Genomic DNA, 17069 nt, shown 5'->3' with positions numbered 1-17069 from the left:
ATATCCAAATAAATAACCAAGAGTTTAATATTATCCAACAAGAAATTCAGAATATCCATTACCCTAACAATTAAAGTTGTCGGCCCAAATAAATCATAATTAAACGACACGTCACAGCGGAAACGACCAAGAGAAAGAGTGACGTCATGTGTGAAGACACAACGACACTCAAGGTTCAAAGACATCAATAATATATTAAATTCACTTGCTCAACACCACCACATCCTCGTCGCCGCTCAACCTGCACATATGGAAAACACATGCAGGGCTGAGTACTATAAGAATACTCAATGGGCTCATGCCGAAAACATTTTCAATAAAAGTTGTCAATTTATCATTCCATACTTAGGTAACCGTCGGGGTTTAGCTTTAGAAAGGCCCGAGGCACTAAAATCATTTTCCCATAGTAAAAGTCGACTGATCAGTCATTTTCCCATAGACGTTAGCCTTATCTGCCAATACATGACTTGGAATGTGGCCACAAACCAAGCCACTAGACTGGCCAGCCCGTACGCTAGCACACGATCTACCATAGGTGTACACTAGTCCAAGTAGGGTTTGCGGCCCTACGAGGACCCGAATTCGATTTATATAACAATGGCGCGTAGCCATATCAGATAGGCACGTTAAAACACAAATCACGGCATGATAAATACAGTTTCATTTCCATCGATAAAATATTTAGGACATTGTCCTTATTTAAAAGAAAGCCCACCTCGAGTGCTTAATTTGAAACTACGTTCTTTCCCTTGCGATCACGATTCTCTTGCGATGATTCACCTTTAACAATTTATATAATAGATAAATCAACACATTGGTTCAAACAAGTACCTAAACATGCATGCATCCTAAGCAAAGTCTTTCAACTCGGTTTATTTCGGTTTTCGATTATTCGGCGGCCGCTTACGCCCCTAATTTCCTTCGTTGGCTCCTCGTATTTTTTTATTAATGGTATATAATTAAATCCTAATATTTAATTAAGCCCATGAATTCATTATCGAAAATATTTCCCTCGCAAATATATTTATTTCGAAACTTAGGGAAAATTATTCGTACATCGAATTATTCCGAGAATTAACTAAATAATTCCCTAAAATTAATTTAATTATTACTCAAAGATGAATTAGTTATTGGCCCAAAGATGAATAATACCTTGTCCACTCAGACTGAGAAGCTGCACCTAGAACATGTGGACAATGACGACAATATCGGTCAAGGTGGTTTGCATCTCTTTGATGAAATTTTCAATGGAGTGCAAGAAGAAATTTCTCAAGACCAACTTAAGCAAATATCTAACGAAGTGGATAAGTACCTAGCCGATGAGATGGAGCAGCAGTCTGATCCTTCTTTTGATCTTTTGGATTGGTGGAAAGGAAGTGGAACTAGATATCCAATCCTTTCACTCATTGCAAGGATATCTTTGCAATTCCAAGCTCAACAGTTGCTAGTGAATCCGCTTTTAGCTTGGGTAAAAGGGTTGTGGATCCTTTTAGGACCAGCTTGAGTCCAAAAATGGTAGAGGAAGAAACCCTTGTTGAAAACCACTAGCCTCACTAATTTCAAAAGCCCAGGAGCTAGTTTCTCATTAATGAAGAAGTTTTTCCCAACATTTACTTTCTGACCTGATACATACGAATAGTGATTGAGGCATTCCAAAATGTTTAAAATCATAGATCTCTGCGCTTGCGAGAAGATGATGATGTCATCCTCATAGGCCAAGTATGAAACCCCCCTGGAATACCTTGTCGTGCGAAACATCATTTCCTTTTTTCCTAAAATGAGGCGATCCAATAATCTTGACAAGTATCTGCCGCAAGGATGAATAAGGAAGGGGAAATAGGATCACCTTGCCTTAACCCGCGAGACGATTTGAAAAAACCTGTTAAGCATCCATTAAATAGCACTGAAAACCAGCAAGGGGAGACACAATGCTCAATAAGCTTTATCCACTTATCTGAGAACCCCGTCTTTTTCAAGACCTTGAATAAGAAAGACCATTGAACTCGATCATAAGCTTTTTCCATATCTAGTTTGAGGACCGTATCAGGGGAAATCACACCTTTCCAGATTTCATGGAACAGTTCCTTTGCCAACAGAACTTGATAAAGCCACTTTGATTCGGGACTGTGATCATGGGCAGTAGAGGAGCCATTCTCACAGCAAGCAGTTTAGATATAATCTTATTCATGACGTTGCACAAACTTATCGGTCTAAATTCCAACCATTTAGTAGGATTTCTCTTTTTTTGCAATAATATAAGTATTGTAGCTTCAATTCCTCTTGGGATTGGCACACCATGAAAAAATTCCACCACTGCTTCTACCACATCTGCTCTAATAATCCCCCAGCAGGCCTGAAAGAATAATGATGAGTATCCATCCGGCCCCGAAGCACTATTTGTACTGATGTCAAAAACAATCTTCCTAACCTCCTCTTTATCCAGAGTTCGCTCTAAGGCTTCCATCTCAACATCAGGGGGAAGAGAGTTTAAACTATCCAGCTCCAGCTCACCAAGCTCGCCCACATCCGAAGATAGTAGATCTTCTATCATATGTATTCTAGTTTTGGTTCTTTTTTGTTTCACCCAACCTTGAAAAAACCTTGTATTTCTCTCTCCCTCTGCCACCCATTTAACCGCCGCCTTTTGTCTCCAAAAATCTTCTTCCATCTTAAGTCTTAAAAGATACTCGGTTGTTGTTTTATTCATCTCCATTCGAAGGGCCTGTGAGGAGGGATCTAGCTCAAACTTCATCATCGCCTCTTGTACTTCCTGTTCAGCCATTTTAAGCTTTTCAAAGACAACTCTGCATATTAAGCATACCCCGCAGACCTATACTCTCACTCCAGCTCCTTTTTATCTCCTTCAGAAAAGTATGAAGTCTAACCCACATGTTTTGAAAATGAAAAGGAGGTCTAGAACGTGGGCCTAGCAAATGGCACGAGACAAGAAGAGGGCAGTGATTCTTGGTAGATTCGTAACTCTCGTGGCTTCAAACAGATTTACCCAACCTTCCCCAAGGAGAAACTCAATCAAGTCTCTCAAAGATCTCTTCCCCAAGGAGAACTATATCAAGTGTCTTCTCTTTCACTTTTTTGCAATTCCTCAAATCATGTTGGCCAATCTCATGGCAGTCTCCACATTTTCGACCTGGTTTCATTGATAACTTCATTGCTAACTCCTTCTTTGACTTTCTTCCTAATTCCACTTCCCTTCATACTGACATATCCAGAGGATCAACTTCAATAACGTTCGCAACTTGTATGCCATAGAAGTTCTCGATCAATGCTCTCTTCTCTGTGGAAGACAAAATGACCTTCTCCGAGAAGCTGTTTCTTACCTTCTTCAATAATTGCAGTAAATGCAATGATTTGGTCAATGTTCCCTTCAATACTTGGTGCTATTTCAAATAATAATGCATACAAGTTTTTAAATACAATTTTCTTACTGTCCACAACAAGGTGTATTTCTTGATCATCAGAAAAATCTCACATATTGTGACTTCAACAATCTCCCTCCATTCAATTTCTCGGGTCTCAACTAACAAACTTATATTTCAACACACAAAATATATGGATGCACAATAGAAGTCTCTCAAACTTTTTACATCCACACAGATAGGTGTCATCACAATTGGAGTAATTCACTGTTCATAAGTTCGAATCCTTGTCATTTATGTTATATACCTCATTCTCCCTATTGGTTGACACTCCTACCATTGCACAAGACAAAGATACCTCATTCTCCCTATTGGTTGACACTTCTACCGTTGCACAAGACAAAGAGAAACATGCATAAACTATCTTCTCTTGAATTGCTTTATAAGCTCTACCACTATATATCGTTGAATCATGTTTCTCAATTTCCAATTCTATTTGCAAAATAAGCACTTTTGTTGAATCATAGTATTCAAACATTGCACTATTACTTCTTTGAGCCTCCAATGATGGATATAGTTTATAAAAAAATAGCATACGACTAGCCTGACACTTTGAATACCTTTCAAAGAAGCTATTTTGTGATTCGGACAAAGATGTTGTCTTGATCAATGAGCTCATCGGAAAATCACGGAAGAATGTTGGAACCCAAAACTTTCTAGATGTAAACATTGTTGAAAACCACTCATTATTGGTCAGCCCATATCTTCCCATTATGGTATGCCAAGATTCTTTAAATGCATCGGCTCTATCCACTCCGACAAAACACACGCATTCCATTCCTACTTTAGTTCTTCACTACCAATTGGCAATTTGTTAGCAACTTTATTCATAATGTGCCGCATACACCACCGGTATCTTGTATTGATAAGGACCTCCTCAATAGCAACTTTCATTTCCAAGTTTGAGAGTTGCACCCATACATTTTACAAATTGGTTAAATAACCATGAAAAAGAGTCTGCATTTTTCTTAGACAGAAGGCCGACAGCAAATGTCACTGAGCGACCATGATTATCATTGCCCGTAAAAGGAGCAAATATCATATAGTACCTATATATTAAAATCATCATATAAGTACACTCTATAAAGTAACTTTAATTCACTTTAAGTAATATAAAATTCACTATAATACATGCAGTAACAATATATTATATACGTGTAGTGAAAAGCTAGTGTGTAGATAGTATATCTATGTTGGCACTTTTTATAAAGTGTGATAAAAAAAAGTGTAGTGAGAAGCAATTTTTCTAGTAGTGTGTTCAATTTGCAAGATTATGTATTGTAGTATGTTTGGTTCATGAGATTCAATCTCACAACTCAATCCTAGATGGATAATCATGGGATAACTAGCCATAGCTAACCTCTTATGACTAAAATAATCTCACAACTCAATACTAGATGGATAATCATGAGATAACTAGCGATAGCTAACCTCTATGCCTAAAATAATCTCACAACTCAATCCTAGATTATATTTTGATATTATTTTATCTAAGAAACTGAAGCCTTAGGATGGATTGTATGTGATCATATAATTTTATGCACTTATCACATTATTTGAAGCTACTAATTGTATATTAATATGCAGATTGTATCCATTTGGCGTAGTGTCCAATATACGTGGAAATACTTTCAAGAAACTAGTTCACCCACCCGGGAGGATAATTGAGAGAATTTAAGGTAAAATTGTGCATTTTATATTTATAACTCAATAATCTTAAATTATTTAACTGTGAATTTTATTATTTTACAGAAATATGCTAATTATGAAGCTAATATGGAAAAGAAAAACAGTCCTGTGAAATAAATTGGTGATAAAATCTGCAATTTTTATTATTAACAATAAAAGATGATTATTATATATATAGTATTTTTTCAATATTAGTGATGGAGTATATATAATATATTAATTTGGAATAATTTCATAGCTATTTTTTATATTTTAGTTCCAGACTTCCAGCCGAGAAGTAGGAGTGTGCAGTTTCCATTCTTTAATATCATGCCTTTTTTAGAGTATTTAAAAATCTCAATACAAGATTATACACCTAAAGGTGGACCATTTTATAATTCCATTTATCAAATAATTATAGATTGGGCACATCAAGTCATCTTATCACTTTGGAATTTCTAAACTAGGGAATATTTTCTCATAGTGGAATAGATAAAGGACGAGTGATTATCGACACGTAATTTACACTAACACCTAGAAATCGTCTGAACAGAATATGGTAGATATTTATTTTAATCAGAAATGAAAAAAAAATAATGTATTAATTATTTATTGTTAGATTTTTATATGTACGCAGTACGAAGTTATCATTAAAAGTGGAAGGTTTTGAAAAGTATGTTTTGGGCTCCCTATATTCAATATCTAGTTGGGTTGGGCCTTAATGAAATAATGTGAAAAGAAAAAGATAATTCAGCTATCACTCCTCTTGGTTTCCTTCCCCCTCAACCATCACTCTCCGAATCTCCAGTTTTCATTTTACCTTTGTGCAAATTTTGTAGAGACTTATAAATGTTCCGCCTCAAACTTCTAAAATTTATTCATGTATTTATTTTTGCCCATGCTAAATTGAATTCCTAGCTTTACCCTGGGCACACATATATTAATATACTTACAACATTGCTACACACATGTGTTCTTATATACGTACTACACATATATATGGTATATAGAAGTAGGGTCCTGGTAGGTTGAGATTTTTTAGCTTAATTGAGAATTGAGATGCATTTTCAGCCACTCATTCAAAACTTTTATCGTCATTTCATTTCTAAAATGTCGGAAAAATAAAAGTTGCATTTTAAATCATATTCAAAACCCTTCTCTAAAACTCTCAGAACGTTTACATTCATTTATCTCTCGAAGTACTCTTATACAATTATGCAAATCTTCAAAAATCAATCAAACATTGTTATTCATCTCCTAACCTTAGACCTACAAAGTTAGTTTTCTACATCTATAAGTGTTAATAATGAGGATCGAAGAACAAAATACAAGAGAATCGGCTGAAGCGCCGATTGTCGCCGGAAAAACGCAGTCCAAATCGGCGGTCAACGTCGAAACAACAAAAAACGTTGAAGCGACTTCTTCATGTTAAGAAATTGATTCTAATTTTAAGTATATTGCTTCGATTTTAGTGTTTTAAAACACATCTGGATTTGTTTTCTTATGAATTCGATTTCTGCTGATTTTTTTTTATTGATTAGCAATGGAAGAAGCGGAAGAGGTGGAATCGAACATCGCCGCTGGAAAAAAAAAGAGAACAAGCATCTCCTTCCAGTTAAGGATTTGTTTAAATTTTTAAGATTATTGACATTTTATACAATAGCTATTGACATAGTTATAATAATATACTTATGTTTTCTATAAATGGCACATACTTGTCATTGACATGATATTGTATATTGTTGACATAGTGTAGGCTTGTTTGGATGGCTGTTGACATAGTCATATTGACATTATAAACTTTAACTATTGACATAATAGTAATAAGATAATTGTGTTTGCTTTAAGCATGATATACTTTTTATTGACATGATATTGCATACTATTGACATAGTGTATACTTATTAGAATCGCTGTTGACATAGTCATATTGACATTATGAAATTTAATTATTGACATAATAGTAACCAAATAATTGTGCTTGCTATATATGGGATATACTCCCTCTGTTTATCCATAGTTGGGTCATTTTTCTATTTTGCGGAGTTCCCTCATAGTTGAGTCATTTCCCTATATAGTAACTTTTTTCTCTTTCTTACTTTACTCTCTCTTACTTTATTTTCTCTACTTTTTCTCTCTCTTACTTTTTTATCTATTTATTTAACACATTCAACATTCATTTCTTAAACTCCGTGCCAAAAATCTTTGCCTCAACTATGAAGAAACGGAGGAAGTACCTGTTATTGAGTTGATATTGTATACTATTTGTGTATTGACATTGATTTATTATGTACTTTTCTATCGACATAATTTTAATAATATGCATGCACTTGCTGTCAACTGGGTATACTTGTTATTGACATGATATTGTGTATTATTGATATTGATTTATTATGTTTGATTTATTATGTACTTTATACTGTTGAAATAGTGTATGCTTGTTTGGATGGCTGTTGACATAGTTATATTTACATTATAAACTTTAACTATTGACATAATAGTAATAAGATAATTGTGCTTGCTTTAAACATGATATACTTGTTATTGACATGATATTGTATACTATTGACATAGAGTATACTTATTAGAATCGATGTTGACATAGTCATATTGACATTATGAAATTTAATTATTGACATAATAGTAACCAGATAATTGTGCTTGCTATATATGGGATATACTTGTTATTGACATTGATTTGTTATGTACTTTATCTATTGACATAATTTTAATAATATACATGCACTTGTTATTGACATGATATTGTTTATAATTGATATTGATTTATTATGTTTGATTTTAAACTAGAAAAGAGAAAAATATCAAAGCGAACAAGGAGTATTACAATATCTCAGAAAGATTTAAAGATTATTGAGATTAGCATCAAAAGAAAAATTGACAAGGACACTTATATAAATTAAACAAAAAAATCGAAAAAAACAAAATAAAAGTGTAGAGGAAATAGGAATAAACGGTAAAGATGAAGAGATGTGAGTGTATTAATTTTCGGATACTTTTTTATCAGATTATCAATGATTGATAATTGATTAGATTATCCCATTTAATCACAAAATGAATTAATCCAGTTCTGTTAACTGCACACTCGGTTATTTGCATAATGGCAATTTAAATCAATAAAGTATGCATCAAAGAACGATTTAAAATATTTATTCATATATACTATCTCGACATTGTGCTTGCATTTCTCATACTCGTGTTAACTCCTTTGCAATGTGCAACCCATTTTCATTTTTTACACTAATTTTAAATTGTGAAATATATCCGTTCCATATTAACGGATTCGTATTCTTTTCTTAGACATTCCAATATAGTAGAGTCATTTTGACTAAAAAACAGTACTCCTACTTTAATCTCATTTTTTCTTTATTTTTTTATGTGACAAAAACAAACGTTCGACTTCTCTTGTGAGGAATAGAATATCATTATATAGAGTTTAAAATCACAAATATACTGTATTTACTAAAATTAATGGTTTTAGTTTTGTTAATGAAGCGTAGACATACGTGCATTGTCAATTTAATTTTTTTATTTTTAAATAATATCAATACAAATACTCATATTGAGGAGTGGGAATATGGATATCCAAAATTGGATTTACCCATACCCAATTCAACACCCGTTACACTGAATCCCCGATATCCAATTTTACGGGATTGGGAAATTTTTTTTAAGAAAATCAGGTATTGGCTGCAACCGTATAGATAATTTAGATATCGAGGCTCATCAAATTATAACAAGATATTGAATATGTGAAGAAGATATACAAACAATGTGTCATATTGATACGAGCATTATTTAGTTAGTTAAATTAGAGATTTGCGTATCTTTTCCACATCTTTGTTTATTTGCGTATCTTTTTCATATCTTTGTTTTCTTATTAAGTAAGTTAGTTATTAGCATTATAAATAGGAGTTATTGTAATCATTTGAGAAAGCAATCAAGAATATCAATATTATCGTTCATTCTCTTCTCCAAGTGAGAAAACCGTCGTGCTCGACGGGCACTCGCCCGCGACAAACATTTATCGATCGCCGATCTACGGACGCCGATCAGCCCGATAGGAGGTTTATCCTATCAAATTGGTGCTTTCATTGAGAGCAACACGATCCCCGGTCTTATTTGCTGTTGTCTCTAATATGGAGTCCTCGAAATCACCAAGCTCCTCTTCTTCACCAATCTTCTCATCATATGCCCCAACGAGCACTTGCGGTGGCTCACTGTCGTTCTTGACAATCCCTTTGTTCTTGAGGAACTCTCCAGGGGACTCGTTGTTTTGAACATCAAGAGGAGCGCCATCATTGTGAACATCGGTAATGTCATGGAGAACATCATCACCGAATACTATCGTGGGAGTATTATCAGTTTTCTCTTCGGCTAAATTATCATCTTGAATGTTCTCCTCAAACTCCTCCCCATCATCCGCATAACAGAGAATGCGTTGTTTACACACATGTCCCATCACCCATTTCTCGGAACAGTGCCAGCAGAGACCCAACCTGGACCGTTCTGACTTCTCCGCCTGAGAGACTCGTATTAGCGGCAGGCGTGGCTGCTCCGGAGTTTGACTGGTCACACGTGCGGGCTGACTGTACATGTCCCGCGTTGGCTTTTCGGTGGAGTAGCGGGGCTGGTGGGAGGCGAGGTCGAGGTCGGTCCCAGCACATCTCTGAGCGTCGGGGACGGTCAACGGTCAGGTAGCCGCGGTCCTGTTGTTGCGCCGGTGGGTCCCAGCACGTTGGGCGGTGCCGCTGCGTTGCGGTTGTCGGGTAGCTATCAAACCCTAATTGGGTCTGATGATCTCCGCGATCAGATAGGTGGCCACCCCTCTCGACGTAGCCATCGCGGTGTCGGTGCCAAGCGTCTTGCGCGCGATCGCGGTACCCGATGGGCTGGTATCTCGGCCGTGGGCGACGATCAGGTGGATCCAAGTGGTGTGAGACGTAAGGTGATTCTGGATCAGGCCACGACGGCGGACAGAGCACTTCCACCCGGCTTCTCGGAGGCTCCCAACTGGTTACACGGCAAGGTTGGGCCGGCTGGTAAGGACGGAATGGCTTTGTGGCCTGAGGGAAGTCGTATTGACGACGGCGATAGCCGGCGTAGTAGTATGACATGTTGACGGACTGAGGCGTGGCTGTGGTGGTTGATGATCGTCTGACTTCGACCCGGCACGCGGGAATCGTCGGGCGTTGCAGAAGTAGTGTTGTCCTGCGGCTAGAGCTCGGCGGACAGGCGGGACTCGACAACCAAAGCAGTTGCTGTGCTCGGAATGTTTTCCGTCGGGCAGCGGTGTAGCTTCGGTTCGAGATGGTGGGAGGGTCAACTCTCAATGAAAGTACCAGTTGTTAAGGGTGTTTCCCTTAACAAGCATCGGCGGCGAGTTTCGCTCGGCGGTGGAGATAAATTTCTGGTGGCCAATAGGCTCGGCGGACGATGGCGGAGTTTCTGTGCGCGGGAGTCGCTCCTGTCGGGCAGATAACTCGGCGATTGATAGAATACTCCGGCGTCCAATTAGGATCGGCGGAGGGAATCCAAAATTAGGATTGGAAACACACGTTATCTTTGGGAGAGAAAATATTTCATTAATTGATTGAATGAATAAAAAAGATAACAGTCTATCCTATTTATAATGCTACTGACTTAATGAACAAGAAAACAAAGATATAGAAAAAGATATGCTAAATCCCTATAATATATAAACTAAATAATAATAATACCTAAATCCCTATAGTGGTTCGTATCACATATATACTGTTTTCATGATAAATCTTAACATTAGCTAATCTTCCCCAGTCCACAGGTCATTGAACACCCAAACATTTCGCCCATCGACAAACCTTACCCGGGAGTTCGTAATCTGACAGTGCCGATGGATCTGTCGCTAAATCTTCAGCATTCGACCATATGTAAACTCCTCGTTCTTGCCTGCTTCCAGGAACCGTGTTGTCTAGTACAAATGCTATCAAGAGCGTCACCACCATGTTCAGTGATAGAAGGCCGTTCATTGCAAAATCGAGCTGAAACAAGTCGAGCATGTCATCATTAATCAGTTATTTCATCATAACTTGAACGGAACAACTTATTAATGAGACAAAGCAAACAAGGATTGATTATCGCTTACTCCTTTATTTCCGGTGTGGACTGGTCCATCAGAAGCAGCCGAGTAGGGTATAAGATAACTGGGTAGAATCAAACTGGATTCCAGAAGGTACTGCTGAATATATGCAGGGATGGATAAACCAAGGAACAACGAGACACCAACGATTGTTATGTTTCTAAAACTAGCTGTTTGAGTGTATTGCAGAGTCGAGAGACCCAATGCCACGACCAGAGCCCACATGAAGCAAAGGACAGCTGCGGCTAAAGCTTGTGGTATCGAAGCAAGAATGGCACCAACTTTCATTCCCTAATAAAAAGAAAACAAGTCATTAATATCAATTGTTATAGTGACGAAACAACTATGGACAATTTATTGCCTTAGAGCCACAGCAAACATGCATTTCCAACTCAAATGTCGAAAACAACTGTGGAGTTCAATCTTATAGTACCTATAAACGAGAAGACAATTAAGAACATAGCTCCAACTTCCACAACTTAGTTAATGTAGTTATATCAATGGTATGCACATTCTCCATCAATGTAGTTGACCCAGTGCCTGAGCCCCAAAGTCCAGCCAGTACACTGCAAAAACCTTCTAACCCAATTCCTCGACTAACAATGCCAGGGGTTGGAGCCTTTGTATTGACTCTCATAGATGCAGTGTGATACGTCCCTACCTGCAGAGTTCTTCCTTTGCATCAATTCAAGTTTTAAACAGTTCCACTCTTTTACATAGTCTAGAAGACTTGAGAATAAGTTTTATTATCTAACTCAATTGTACGAGAAAGAGCGCATTTTTATAGAATATGATTTCATGGCATCTGTTGATAAGGGAAAGACCCTTATTAAGTAAAAAAGATAAAGAAAGTCACAGAGAAACCGTACTCTGTCGACAATCAGAAATTCTAAACGGAAAAACTAAATAAAGATAAAAGACAATAATTATGATTTCATTGATTAAATAATGAGAATAACAATAGGTCCTATTTATAATACTCTTGTGGACAACCTAACTTGGTGAACAAGATAATAAAGATATAGATAAAATATGATAATATAATAATAGAGATATGTGAGATATTTCGGAAGATACAATCGTATCAACTCCCCCACGGTTGAAATCCACCTTATCCTCAAGGTGGGAACCACGAAGCTAACAACGAGGAATCCTCCAGGATCAAAAACATGCTCGCCAAAATTGAGTTTGGAAGGGATTTTCAACTTTCTTATCTCACCCAAGCACATCCCCAATACTAGTAGCCGTCGTTTGATTACTTGTCCACTACCATGTTTGATATCAATTGGATCCCCTCGTTCAAAAGTGGGATCGAAAATTGTTCCATCAATCAGTTTTCCCTTGTAGTGTATGTCAACCCCGTCACATTCGTGAACCTGCGATGGGGCAGCCGCTGCGGGAATTATTGATAAGGTATGAATCCTATTGGAGCTACAAGGCAAGAAGATAGCCGCTGATGGTGGCGGCGGGGCTGGGTACGGGTTGAATTGGTGGCGGTAAAGCTCAGGATCATACGCTAACACGAGATCATCGGTCGGGACTTGCTGGTCGGGAACGGGCTGGACGTAATTCTGCGGCAGTCCGTTGGGCGGGTCTGCGTGCGCGCTCCAGTTGTAAGGCCGGTATGGCTGCTGCCAATCCGGGGGGTCAGGTTCGGGCCTCAGTGACAAACGCCTTTCGTGTTCATCAAGTCTTGCCTCGAAACGCACCACCCTGGCAAGTAGGTGTTCCAGCATCGCTGCAATTTGGTTTAGCTGTTGGCATCCTGGCAGTGGCAGTACCGCCGGAACCATGGACGCCGTTGGAGGGCTTGTCATTTGCAAGGGCTCTGTGCGACTCACGCCCATAGATGAGATGACCATAGCGATGTCGAGAACTTTCAAGGAGACCTGCCCAACACCATCTTTGTCCAACAAACGTTGTCCTCCAATCATTCGATTACGGGGAAGCACTTGCAGAGCAGATCTCGTGAGTACCCTGTTGTCCCTCAACATCTCATGTGCCTCGTCTTGAGATCCATCACTCTGTTCAATTTCATCGCTCACATCGACCCCGACAGTAGTGTTGATGGCAACATCGGTGATGCTGTTGGGAACATCGTGAATGTCTTTGGGAACATCCGCACTCAATACCATCGTGAAAGTGTTATCAATGTTCTCCTCAGTTATATTTTCATCATCAGTGCTCTCCTCAAACCAAGCGGTCACACGGGCGAGCAGGGCGGCTTGGTCCAATCTATACACACGTAACTTCTCGTTGTAATCGTTTACGTTGGCTAGTTGGGCAGGGGAGAACGATCGAACCATGAGGTCAGGATTATTGGGGTCAGAACCCTGGTATGTCGCTTCACCATAGGCGAGGTACAGGCTGTGAGGCGGCGACTGATCATAGGTCGAAGAACTCTGATGCGTGCGCACCCATGGCGGGTCCCAGCAAGTGGGCTGTCGAGCCTGGTAGGGATGATATTGTGGGTGGAAGTGCCTATCCTGTGGATAAGATTGTTGCAGATCTAATGATCCAATTGGATGGTGTGGTGGCTGATGTATGGGCTGCAATGGGTGGTGGGCGAATTGCGGCTGACGGTAGTCGAATTAGTGATGGTAATAAGCAGCATAGGAGGATGACATGATGGAGGTAATTCGGAGGATGATAACCAAATGAAAGCACCAATTGATAAGGGAAAGACCCTTATTAAGTGAAAAAGATAAAGAAAGTCACAGAGAAACCGTACTCTGTCGACAATCGGAAATTCTAAACGGAAAAACTAAATAAAGATAAAAGACAATAATTATGATTTCAGTGATTGAATAATGAGAATAACAATAGGTCATATTTATAATACTCATGTGGATAACCTAACTTGGTGAACAAGATAATAAAGATATAGATAAAATATGATAATATAATAATAGAGATATGTGAGATATTTCGGAAGATACAATCGTATCATCTGTGGACAAGTTTTTTAAGAGCAAGAACCTGTGTCACTATAAGAATTCGGTATATAATAAAACTGAACAGAAAGCTACTAACCGATTCAACTGATGCAACGACTGATACAAAAATCATGATGAGTGAAGTTCGCAACCGGAAAATTGGAATACCCCACTGTAAAGGGTATGGGATCCTAACCCATGCAGCGGTTCTCATTGCATCAGAAACGTCAGTCCTGCAATGCTTCATTGTATATGCATGCTTCCTACAAGCATCAATAAGAATATTTGAACTTGGTACGTCCACGCTGCAGCCTTTGTAGTTATAAGCCCCACCAGCTGTCAGAAAAAATGCATATGCCCATATGATCATAACACTTGAGGGTACCTGCAACAATCGATTTCTGGAAAGTCATAACAAGGACAAGAAAATTTGGGAGAACAATGATTCCATAATTACAGAGAAGATTTATAATCATCAGATGTGTATTTGCAAAATTTCAATTACTTACTGCATAGATTCGGAAAACTCTGTTGCCAAAAACAGATACTCCTCTCAGGTACTGCAAATAACAACGAGAATTTTAACTGTTTTCCAATTCAAAGTAGCATAAGCAGGGCTATGTAGCCAGAACCTGAACCTTCCGTGAAATTAGGATATCCTAGTCCTAACCAGAGGCCGATGTTATGAGTGTATTCACCTAGCAATTGTTTCTCCCATTGAAAAGTTGTCACAGGTTTCAGCATCAAACACTTTGACTTGTAATCAGCGTGCATCTCCTTCTGAAGTTTGTTATGTATACCGATCTCGTATTGTTCCGCAAACAGTTTCAACGTACTCCTCGAGTTCACATAACCATCAAAGAATGTGTGCATAGATTCACTTCGTTGGGTCGATACCGTATGAAAGAGCGGGTTTGTGTAGGATCGTATGTTCAACTAGTTAGGAGGGAACCTAGACCTAGTTGTGTCGTTGGCATGAAACCTAAAACATGTTATAGAAACCCCACCCCATTTCTACTAGCTAGTATAATGGTGTAAAGGGTCGAATCCCACAGAGATGGATAGATGGATGTAGGCATAATACAATTGACTCGATATTCTGGAATGGTGGTTAGCTACCACGCTTGGGGTTGAGTTTAATCTAGACGTGAAACTGAAAGGAGACCTATACTATCCTGACTAGTAAGCTACTATCATCTCAGAATATGACTGTGTACGTAAATATAAGAACTGGACTGCTTAGGTGCATGTGAAAAGTGAGAAATTACTATAAATGGACAAAGAAAAGTAAAAGAAAATATCAGACTGCACTGACCAACTAACTATCAGATATGCAGAAAATGCTGAAAAAGTAAAAGAACAAAAGGTGAGAGGTGGCTAAAAGCATAAAGTGGTCCCAAAATCAGATGGTGACATTATCTTCCTCACTAAGTAATATGAAAATGCAGAGAAATGAAGGTTCCATGAGAAAAAGCTTGAGTTAAACTTGCGAACATTCGGTCTGGACTCAACGTCGAAATCGAAACGATAAACATGCAGAATCCTACGAATACGCAAACTGACTAACATGCAAGGTGACAGAAACTAAACGGTGACAAATCTTAGACATTTTCTTTGAGTTAAACCGATTAGAAACTTGTAATACTTGCACAATAACCAGATCTAGCCTACGAGATAAATCAAAGCATACAAATAACGAAATCAATCGTGAAATTACTAGATCTAACTAACTCGGCAGAAAGAAATAAAGCGATATCTGAAATTCGAGAGAAAACAAACATCAACTTCATTTTAAACAAGATTCAATGCACATGATATTTAAACAAGAGAATAACTACGATCCATGTCAAATGCAAGAAAATAACACGAGTTTAAACTACCAAAAACTTAAAGCAAAAACGGTAGAGATTGTTTGTTGCGAGAGCGATGAAACAGTAGATCTTCTAACTAAGGTGGCTGGCTGGAACGGTGGTGACTCCCCTTCGGCAAATGGCCGAAGTCTTCATGTGATTTTTGAACTAAGAGCGAGGAATGAGAAGTAATGAAGCTAGTCTCCAAGTGTGGAATCGGAACCTCAAAAAAAAGTCTCTCTTTCTTCATGTTACCTCCTATTTATTGGGTGGCTTGCCCTAATTTCTAGGGCTGCCTCTTCATGTGAAATGTCATCTTTGCCCCTCTAATAGTTGGTCGTTTCCTAGCGATCTTTTCCTTCTCTATATCGAGCTCTGTGGCGTGCATCCTGGTCAGTATTGCACCCTTCCAGCGTCCTTTTCACCTGAATTACTTTGACACATTTCTTCTTGACTTGTACCTTAACCCGCACACTTTAGCAACCTTCTTGCATATAATACACGGTTGAACACATCATACTGACTAGTAACCAAGGCCTAGAATGCGACTTATCACCATACCAGCCCAAAAAATATGATTCAAATAGATGGGCGCCCAATTCTCCTCTTCATCAAACAAATATTTCAGCCACTTATTGTTATGAAGACTGTGTTTAGATAGAAAATCTTTCCACCTTGACTCGAAATTTGCATTACTGAGAATGTCATATATTATTGAGTAGAAATCAGACGAACAACTACGTAAGTCAGCAACACCTTTGAACTTATGTGGAATTTTATAGGCAATATGCCATAGACAAAGTCTATCTATAATCATTGGAAAAACTGCATTCACGACAATCTTATAGCCTTTAAATGATTTAGACTGCCCGTGACTCAATAAACTATTGGAAATATTGTAGCCTTTACACGGGCAAAATCTTGCTATTACAAAGGAACAAAAACCTAGAAGGTAAATAAAACAAAGTAAATACAATTAAAGGAACAAGATGCAAACTACAGTCTTCTTCAAGTCGAGTGCGAACTAGAATGCTTGAGAGCT

At 38.2% G+C, this 17069-nt stretch overlaps 1 protein-coding gene and 1 pseudogene across 1 annotated transcript; both read right to left on the bottom strand.

Annotated features, from left to right (window-relative positions):
• Positions 1–2053: 2053 nt before the first annotated feature.
• On the bottom strand, positions 2054–2782 carry LOC121760525. The gene has a single exon (XM_042156180.1). It carries the CDS (start codon positions 2780–2782, stop codon positions 2054–2056), a length of 729 nt encoding a protein of 242 aa, XP_042012114.1.
• An 8128-nt stretch (positions 2783–10910) lies between these two features.
• LOC121760523 lies at positions 10911–15050 on the bottom strand (annotated as a pseudogene).
• Between the last annotated feature and the right edge of the window lie 2019 nt (positions 15051–17069).

The sequence above is a fragment of the Salvia splendens genome, chromosome 13 (genome assembly GCF_004379255.2).
Source record: "Salvia splendens isolate huo1 chromosome 13, SspV2, whole genome shotgun sequence".
NCBI classification, from domain to species: Eukaryota; Viridiplantae; Streptophyta; class Magnoliopsida; order Lamiales; family Lamiaceae; genus Salvia; species Salvia splendens.
Note: the sequence above shows the minus strand (reverse complement) of the source record. Positions and strands in the feature narration are given on the sequence as shown.